Source organism: Suncus etruscus, chromosome 1, assembly GCF_024139225.1.
Source record: "Suncus etruscus isolate mSunEtr1 chromosome 1, mSunEtr1.pri.cur, whole genome shotgun sequence".
NCBI classification, from domain to species: Eukaryota; Metazoa; Chordata; class Mammalia; order Eulipotyphla; family Soricidae; genus Suncus; species Suncus etruscus.
The window spans coordinates 114783760-114794127 of NC_064848.1; the positions used below are offsets into that span (position 1 = coordinate 114783760).

At 44.3% G+C, this 10368-nt stretch overlaps 1 protein-coding gene across 1 annotated transcript in view; it reads left to right on the forward strand.

The window, feature by feature from the left end:
* The window catches only part of CDHR3 (cadherin related family member 3), a 67517-nt gene that overhangs the window by 36319 nt on the left and 20830 nt on the right, over window positions 1–10368 (forward strand). Inside the window, exons 9-11 of the mRNA XM_049777640.1 lie at window positions 7009–7180; window positions 8764–8866; window positions 10059–10157. Coding sequence (XP_049633597.1) covers window positions 7009–7180; window positions 8764–8866; window positions 10059–10157 — 374 coding nt within the window. The remainder of the gene's footprint in view (window positions 1–7008; window positions 7181–8763; window positions 8867–10058; window positions 10158–10368) is intronic.

A 10368-nucleotide genomic window follows, 5' to 3' on the forward strand; every position in this document is an offset into this window, starting at 1 on the left:
GTCTTAACCTTTGTACGGCCTCTCCAATCCTTTGTTTCATTTTCTTCCCTCCTCTCTGTTCTCCCTTCTCCTGTTTTGCTCAGTGAAATAATATTTTTTTAATTTCTCTTTTCTACAACATGTTCATCTCTGTTGGTAAAAAGTACCACAGGGACTTCTTAGACTCTCTCTGGATGTACCTTTGCTTTATTTATTGCCACCAGTGGCAAACTGGGGCTGTTAGTTAGCAGTTATAATAGCTGCTTGAGACCTAGGATTAGTAACTAGGTGGTCCCAGAGAAACACCAGTAATATGAATAAATCAAACCAGTATTTACTTAAAATAAAACAAAGCACCTAATTCACCTTACACAACTTAATTGCGTGTAAACAAAAGGCAACATAAAATGTGTGTATTGGGTGTGTGTGGTAGGGAACACACACTTACAGACACTAGTGGTATGTAAGTTATTTCATCTGTCTGACCTTTTCCTCACAATCTATTCCTGATACTTGAAAATTAAGTCCCTTGTGGTTCTGGGTGAATACGCCTTCTGAACAGTGTTGTCTTTCTATGATTTAAACTAAATGCTGTGAGATGAGTCATTTTCAGACCATTTCTGTGGTTCCTGTAAGAGCTCATTTGCAGTTTCCAAGACATCTGCAGTAACTCCTGCAGGGGAGGCTTTGGAGGAGAGTGTTGAAGTGTCTGAAGCTAGGGCCAGACAGCATAGGTTTCACTTTTAGGGTCCTGCCACACCCTTTGAAAGAAGTCTCTGCCTGTGCTGCCAAAACCTTTATAAATTCTAGCAACTTTGGTTGGACATAGACACAAAGCACTGTGTGGCCCTGTGAAGGCCACAGGCCACAAACAGGGTGGTAGGAGAAATTTTCATTCTTTGGTCCTGCTTGCTGAGTTTTTCTTCTGTTCCCCCATTAGTGTGTTCCCTTTGATGTTCAGGATTAGGGCTACCTTGAGTCAAATATGTCTTGATAATCCAGCCCCTGGCGTCTCCATCCTCATCTGGCCTTGTAGCACCTCCACCTAAGCCTCTGTGGTAGAAAGTCAGGGTATTTGTGTCCAGGCTCTCTCCCTGTTTGTTGGCTATATTCAACACCTTTCTTCATCTCTCAGTTCCCACACTGCAGCCCTCCATACCTGACACTCTTTGGGATGAGCTTCCAGGAACTGCTCTTATCCCTAGTTCTCCCAGCTCTAGAGGTAGTAAGGGGGCTCCACTCATAGTCACCCATGATTATGTTATCATTTCAGCTCTCCATGTGGCTCATGTGCCTGTGTGCTTGCACTCCTTCATTCACCTCTGCCCTGCAGTTATCCTAACTTCCATCTACTTATGCTAAAAGAAGTCCTTACCTGCTACACATTTGACTGTGGACCAGGAACCAACACTAAACTCTCATAATTCAGTCTGTTTGAGGGGCACAGCTGCACCCATAGGTGTTAGGACTGTGGGTTCCACACCATCCCATGCTTAGGTCAAACACATTGGTCGGAACAGCACACCAAGACAGTGGTAGAGTGGGTGTCTCTTTCCAGGGAATATCTAAAGCTCTGCCACCATCCTGGCGTCACTTCAGGTCTCTTGAGTATTCTCTTCTTGTATTCTGTCCTTGCAGGCCTGTCTTTATTTCCCTTCTTGCAAGGTGGGAGATGAGCTGGAGGAGTAACAACTTCAGTCATCACTGGAGAGAGCAGGGTGATCTCCATTTGCATGTCAGTTCCCTCCCCTCCATGCATTTCAGTTCAGGGAGTGTGTGTGTGTGTGTGGGGGGGGCTTCCTGGGGTCCCCTGAGGTATGGGTGACAGATTGCAGATTGCATTCCATATTAGCTGGGAAAGTCACATTTGAGTATCCCAGACTGCCCAGGCGAGCCCATATGGAAGCCTGCCACACCAGCCAATATACAGGACTAATTATATCTATTACTGTAGGTAAATTCACAAAATGTCCAAGTTCCTCCCTTGGGCTTTTCCAGGGAGAGTAGTCCGCTGCCTTCTCAGGAGAGCCTTGAGGAGCAACACTGAAAGAGCTATTTGCTTCCAGTGCAGAAACAACAGACTGCTCCACAAAACCCAGTCTCCATTGCATAGTGCAAGGGTTAGAAAACCTGGATCCTATTTCCATGCTCACTGACTACCCACACCCATACCTGCACTATCACAGCCCCACAATGACAGCTATCCCTGGCAGCACTGATCTCAGTGTGTGTAGTCATTCCTTGGAGCTCTTGGCTTAGTCCCTACCCCAGCCCCATTGGAAGGAGGCAGTGACTATATATGAACCTCCTGTTCAGATACAAAACCCCTTTAGAAGAAAATAGCTCCCAGTGTCTTTCTTTCCTCCGCTGGATATGAATGACCCTGAGCTCCCTATGGAGGTATCAGAGCTGCTGTGATGGCCCTGGAAATTGTCAAGAGTTTAGCTGAAAGTGCTTTGTAAGCTGCTTGGGAGCCAGAGGTGTAGAAGTTTTCAGATTGAGAAGGAGGTTGAGTTAGTTGCTTTTGGGAGAGTGGAGGGAGTACCATGGTCCAATGGCTGGGAGCAAGAACAGCTAGTCTTTGAGGCAGGGATTAATGGATGAGGCACTCATTTAGGAGAAAAATACCAACTGTTAGGAAGGAATGAAAAGAACATGCCTGGCAGTCCTGAGCATTTTTCCACCTGTCTTCCTTCCACACCTCTTGCGAAGGGTGTGAGATGTCTGGCTTCCAGAGCAGATTCTCTGGGTGCAGAATTGTAGCTTAAACTCAGACTCCTGAACTAGCTATGGACCTGGAGATTAATTGATGGAAACTAAAGTAAAATTCATAGTGACACAGACAAGAGATCACTGGTGGAACTGGTCTGTTTTCATCTATAAAATGGGAACAAGGATCCAGACTAGGGTCAATAATTCGAACCTGACTCAGGAGAACTCATGTCTGGTGTGTGCAAGGCTCTGGCACTATTTCCCTCTTTCTCCCAGACTGCTGATGATAGTTCTGATAATACCTACTGAGAATAATCCTCCAGAGAAGGAAGGAAAGGAAGGAAGGAGGGAGGGAGGGAAGAAGGGAGAAAGAAACACCTAAAGATGAGAGAATTAGAAACAATACTTATTAAAGCACCTTATATAAGTGCTATATATACTAATTTTAAGTGTTTGTAATAAAAGAATAACATTGTAAAATTAAAACAGCAACAGAAATGCTTGAACAAGCCTGCTGACATACAAAGGCCACCTTTGCTAGTGAGACATCACAGACACTCAGTTCCACCTGCCAGAAAATTGCTCTCCAGAAAGTCACATCCAGTTAGTTACCTTGGGGTCCTGGCAGCATCCTGGCAGTTAGGCTTTGCTCTCTAGAGTTCTTCAGAGTTCAGAGCTAGTCCTCAATCCCATTAAGAAATGAATGTAACAGGAAATGACATTTGGTTGCAGAGAAAGTCTATGATTAAAGAGTTGAATACCGGGGCCGGAGAGATAGCATGGAAGTAAGGTATTTGCCTTGCAAGAAGGAGGTCAATGGTTCGAATCCCGGCATTCCATATGGTCCCCTGAGCCTGCCAGGAGCAATTTCTGAGCGTAGAGCCAGGAGTAACCCCTGAGCGCTGCTGGTTGTGACACCCCCCCCCCACAAAAAGAAAAGAAAAGAAAAAAAAAGAGTTGAATACCATATATCTCGATACTCTAAGTGTAAGATGCCACAACATGGAATAAATGTGCAAGGATTTTTATAAAGGGCAATGGCTATGCTGAAAAGGAAGAGAAAGCTGGACAGGGCAGGCAGTTGCATCAGAATTATAGGAAGTCTGGGGCCCGGAGAGATAGCACAGCGCGTTTGCCTTGCAAGCAGCCGATCCAGGACCAAAGGTGGTTGGTTCGAATCCCGGTGTCCCATATGGTCCCCCGTGCCTGCTAGGAGCTATTTCTGAGCAGACAGCCAGGAGTAACCCCTGAGCACTGCCGGGTGTGACCCAAAAACCAAAAAAAAAAAAAAAAAAAAATTATAGGAAGTCTGATTAGTGAAAGAGAAAGGGTAAATGGATATGTGTACTTGAAAGATTTGGTAAGGCTGTTGTGGAGTGCTGGAGTTAAAGTCTCTTGTCATAGGAGAGTTGTGACCCAATACCCAGTATTTGCTCCCAGTTATTGGCTCATGGCCTCACTGCAAACACAGCCATGGGTATCAGAGCTAGAATCAGTGCTCAACTGGGCATACTGTGGCTGAAGGAGCTGCAGGCATCCCCAAATATTATTTTTTGTAAGAGAATCTGCCCAAGGCCAGTACAATTGAGGTAGTTAACAAAACAAAGAAGCAAAGCTCCATGAAACTCCAGCTAAAAAATTCCTCCCCACCATACCGTGTACATGTCCCTGTTCAATGTGGGTTTACAAGGCATAAGAAGGAATTTCCTTTCTGCTCCTTGCACTTGGACCTGACTGTGCAAATGGCTTTGGTCAGGGCAACATTCATAAATAGGTCCAACAATGACTGAGACATGTGAGTACAGTGCAATCTGAGCTCTTTCACTGCTTTGTGGATTCAGAAGCACCACTGGGAGGGCCAGACTAGTCTCTGTCAAGGACAACATGAGACAAAATAACCCATCCTCTCACACCAAATGTGTGAACCCTTCTGAGTTACCCACCCCCTACCCAGCTGCCAGGAACCACAAAACCAACTAGAACCAAAGGAACTAAAGGAATAATAGATGCTTCTTGTTTCAAACAACTTTCATATTGGTTTGTGGTCTAACAAAAGCTTAATTATGTGTATTTTACAGAGAGAAAAACTAAGCCCTAGGGTGGAGAGAGAGGGAGAGAGAGAAGAGAGAGAAGAAAGAGAGAAGAGAGCAGGAGATAGGGAAAGAGGGAGAGAGAGAGAGAACAAGGGTAAGATGCTTGCCTTGCATCCTTCTGACCAAGTTCAATTCCGTGGCACCACATATTCCCTTGATCACCCCCTGCAGTGATCTCTGAGCAAAGAGCCAAGAGTAACTAACCCCTGAGCACCACCAGTTATCACCCAACTCTGTCTTATCCCCACTACACAACTCCCCTCCCTGCCCCAGATATGATAAAGCTCCTCAATGAGTTGAAGTCTAGGGGTGTTGATCATACAAGAGACCTCTGATTTGGGGTCAGATTTGCTGATCGACATTATTTTCCAGGATCCTGGAGCTAACCTAGATAACTAACCTAGCTAACCTAGATCCTGAGCTTGGGACTCTTCGATTTGATGTTTAGTAAACCTCTTTTTTAAAATTTTTTGCTGAGGGGGAGCATACCAGACTGTGCTCAGGACTTACTCCTAGCTTTGCTTTCAGGGCTTATTCTTGGTAGAGCTCAAGAAACCATAGAGGGGCCAAGGATTAAACCCAGGTGAGCTGCTTGCAAGGAAAATACTCTACCTACTGTCCCTTTGATCCTTAGTAAACTTCTGTTGAGTGAATGGTGCTAATATGTGCATGCAGAGGCTCTTCCATTCTTCAGAGCATAAGCGTGAGGTCCAGAGGGCCACAGAGGTGCTTACTAACCAGAGTACCCTCATACAGGGAGAAGTGTACAGAGTGAGTTTGTGTTTGGGAAGAGGAGATAAATCAGTAAACAGGGTAATAGAAAACAGGGTAAGGCAAGATCACTGGTGTAGCTAGGGCCCACTTAGTAACAACGATTCCCAGACTTGTTTGGTCTATTGCCCCCTTTTCAGAAAAAAAAAAGATAAAATATCATTCAGCATCCCCCTGGAAATCTACTTTCTTAAGGAACAAACAGAAGTATCTCTCAATTGCACCAGATGTTACTACCCTTCCCCTCAATTCATCCCAGTGTCCTGGGAAAGGCACACTACAGAGCAGGAATGGTGATATGGGTTCTCTGAGCTTGTCTATGGACTCCCTGAACTTCAATATTTTCTTTTTTTTTTTTTTTTTTTTTTTTTTGGTTTTTGGGCCACACCCTGTGAGGCTCAGGGGTTACTCCTGGCTATGCGCTCAGAAGTTGCTCCTGGCTTCTTGGGGGACCATATGGGACGCCGGGGGATCGAACCGCGGTCCGTCCTAGGTTAGCGCAGGCAAGGCAGGCACCTTACCTCCAGCGCCACCGCCCGGCCCCCGAACTTCAATATTTTCAAGGATGATAATAATGATAAAAATATTGAGTTATAATAACGCTCAGACTCAAGTTAGGTAATTGTGAAGTTTATTGGAAAATAGAAAAGAAAGAAACTCCCCCAATAGAGGAAGAACATAGTATAGGACTAAATTAGGCTCATTTTGTTGTGGAGTTTTTATAGGAAAATTGTTAAGTGGCAAGTGTGTTACAGAAAATGGAAGGATTAGACAGGGACCTCTGGCAAGTTTCTGACCTTTGGTTATCCATTTTGCCAGGGGGCTTTAGAATTATCTGTTGTCTCTTAGTCTTGTTGAGCCCACGGTCTATGGGGTAGAATCTATGATCTTGAGGGAACTTATGATTTCTCACTTATCAGAAAAAATCCAGGAATTGATAGTATTGTTAAAAATGTAAAATTGGGGAAGGGCAGCCAAAAATGGGCAAGGGGAAACTGAGGTTTCCTTTTTTATATAGCCATTTTATGAATGGCTGAATTAGGGATTACAGGAAACAAAAGCATTTGAGGGGAGACCGTGGTTCATTTGAAAAAGAGGGTTCAATCAGTACCAGGAGGTCAGGACCAGGGGAAAGAGGACTAGAGTGGCTAGATAATTTGAAATATAGGAGGTAAGGACTGATGGCAGGAATTGTTGCCTGGATCAAAGTGAGGGCTTTCAATGAATTGGAGAGCCTTTGGGAGCAGTGAGGAGTAGCATGATCTGACATTTCTAACAGGATCCCTCAGGCTGCTGAGTTAAGAATAGTCTGAAATGAAGTAAGGGAAGAGCAGGGACACCAGTTCCAGAGCTCCTGCAATACCTTGGACTGGTGTCTCGCCTCGGGCCTATGTCAGAAGAAACATGCTGTCACCATTTGCTGAGCAAAGTATTGAATCGCGTCTTTTGTCAGTGTGCTGGTACCTGAGAACACAGCCAAGGGGAAGCTCGTTCTGGACCTGCGCAAGTTCTGCTTTGATGAAGACCTCGAGGTGCCCAACAACAAATTCAACTTTACAGAACCATCTGGAGTGGGGAGCAGCGGCCGATTTTCACAGGATCCAGCTGGCTCTGGGAAAATTATGGTCAGTTAATGGTCATTTCGTCATTGAAAGGGCATCAGGGAAGCTGGTTTAACATGCCTTGTGCTTTTGCTGCCCTACAGAGAGACATTTCTAAGGCAACTCCCTCTCCCAGTGCCTGTAACCAGCAAACTTAACAGTCACTCTGCTTTACCCCATTTGTGCTTTATTTTACCCAAGTTCCTAGGAATCCTTTGTTATGCATATTTGTGCCTGGGGTGCTAAGGACCAGATTCTTGCTAGCCCAGCTCACAGGCTATGAGTTTGGGGATGGGTTTGGGTTGTTTTTGGAGGGTGTGGGCTACACCTGATGGTGATCAAGGGTTACCAAGGTCTCTGCACTCAAAGGTCACCCCTGGCATTGTTTGGGGGACCATACGGGATACTTGGTTGGCTGTGTGCAAGATTATCACTTTGCCCACTGTTCTATCTTTTTTGGCTCCCAACAGTTTGCTTTTAGGTAAACTTCGTGAACTCTAGAGAAGGGGGAGCCACATGGCCAGTGGTCATTAGTATCTTCGCTAAATTCAGCTACCTAGAACCACTACGAATTCAGCAGAGAAAGAGGGAATGAGGATGGATCTAATTCTACTCCACCACTGCTCTATGGGGCAATAAGTGATTTGGGGGGAAGGACAGAAAAGGTGGATCTCAAAAAGTTGTGTGAGCTTCTAATCTACAGGGCTTTTGTTAGAGTGGGGGCAATAAGGCAAGATATGGGAGAGCAGAGTCATGTAGATGGGGCCTGGGACTGAAGGTGTCTGCTTTAGGAGAGCCAACAGCTCAGATGGCATCTTCTTAGCCTCTCAGTGCCCACCTCCCACCCCAACCCTTCTGTCTTCCAAGAAGGACTGACCAATTGCATTCAGAGTGTCATCAAGAAAAATCTTTCTAATTTTTTTTTATTTGTTTAGAAAATTAATCCACATTCTCTGTACAAAAAGCAGAAGAGTATTTTTACTCAGTAATCTTTGCTCTTAGTAATTTGGGGCAGTGCTCTCCAATGCATAGATCTTATGCACATCCTCTCCATATATGCATGCATATAGTTTAAATGATGACAAGAACCCTGCATATAAATTTCTATCCCATGCCTCTCTGCAGCTGAGTGGAAGCATTGAGCTATTGACAGTAATTCTTGGCTTGAACATATTTAAATACAGATTCCCTCTCCTAGAAATTCTTTCAAATAATATTTCAGCAATGAGCAGAAGTATAAATACCACCTTTTTAAAGCAGTGAGGTGCTTCCTCATGCATTGCTTAGTGGAACCAGGGAGCACTCATGGGATTCAAGAGAGGGCTGCAGCTCTGGTGCTGCTTGAGTCCATCATCCAAGTTCTTCTGGCTGTGCTGAGGATCTCCAAGGCTCTACCCAGCTCTGATGGAACTCAGGGTCACCACACCTTAACCCCTGAAATATCTCTATGGCCCCAGGATCGCACATTGCAAACCTCTTTCTACATAAAGGGAAATACTATCCAGACAGGTTTTGCCAATTTACATACCCACTATGACAGTGTCCTTGCTCAGTAAAAATGAATAATTATTTTATGTAACCAACCTAATACCACCATTTTAATCTAGTTGATTGGTGATCTCGATTATGAAAATGCAAGTAATCTAGCAGCTGGCAATCAATATACAATAATAATCCAGGTGCAAGATATTGCTCCTCCTTACTACAGAAGTAAGTATCATTTTATTTATTGACTATTCCTTGTGCAGCAATCGCTGATTTTGCTAGATGCTGCAAGGTAATGGATGCAATATTTGTGTTCAAAAGCAGATTTCAAAACACTCCAACACTTGGGTGATAGCTGAGCATCCTTCTGCTCTGCACCATTAAACTGAATCAGTCTTTAAGTCCTTTCTTCTATGTCCCTTCTTAAAGTCTCTGGGATCTGCCACCTCCCTCCTTCCTCTCACTTGGACTACTCCAATTCTGGATTTTTAATAAACTGTAACCCAATCTTTGAAGGGTCTCTATTGCTCCTTTCCAGTGCACCCTCTATCGTTCCATCTCTGATTTTCAGGACTTGTCAATGCCATTATCACTTCCCACTTTAAGTCCTTGGGCATCTTACAGAATTTTCCAGCTCATTTGTTTTGTTTGGGGTCACATCCAGAAGTGCTCAGAGGCTATTCTGGGCTCTGTGCTCAGGAGTGATGGCAGATGATGGTGTTGCACCAGATGTGGTGAGATTGAGCCAGCACCGGCCATATGCAAGGCAATCTCCTTAACCCCTGTTCTATCTCTCCTGTCTCAAGTTCTCACTTTAAGTGCACAAGAACTTTCACCATTGGCCTCTTCCTGACTATAGCTTTAACTTCCATCATTCACCTCTAGATTCCTCTTTTCTTAACTAGTTTTCAGTGTTCCAGATAGAAGAATGCGTGTTTATACCTTGATACCTTTACACCTGCCAAGTACCACCCTTGTTTTCCCCTAATCTTTACAAGGGCCAGTTTGTTCTTGTTCCTGCTTCTGTAGAGATTTGTACAAGTGTTTTTCAAAAGCAGCTCCACTAAGGTTTTGTTGTTGTTTTGAGGGGGTGGGGTGGCCACATCCAGCAGTGCTCAGGGCTTATTCTTGTGTTCAGGGATCAATCCTGGTGGATTTGGGGTACCGTATGAGGACATGGGGATTGAACCACTAAGTGCATGCAAGGCAAGCACCCTATCCACTGTATTAACACTCCAGAATCCTCCAAGGCACTTGAAGGAAGTACCCGAAGTTATTCACCATATACCCCATCTTCTTTTGCATATAGCCTGGTATAATGAAGATAAAACATATTGAATAAATAAAAAATAAAAATAGAACTGATTAAAGGAATTAATAAAAAATTACAATTCTTTTCTATTTCTTTTTGTTTTAGATAACATCTATATTTATATCATAACAAGCCCCCAAAATGAGTTCCCTCTCGTTTTTGAGAGCCCAACCTACCTATTTGAAGTGTCTGAATTAAATCCAGGTAAGTAACAGACACCTGCATCCTGGTATGTGGTGGAGGAGGGGGTACATTCCCCTTGAGGGCCCTGAGGGACGTATGTGCAGTCACTCACCACTGATTCCTGTTTATTGCATTCCTGGCTTTCCTAATTGCCCTTAGCTGATTCGTGTTTATTGCATTTCTGGCTTTCCCAATTGCCCTTACCGTGAAGGAGCCCTTCGGGTGAAATCTA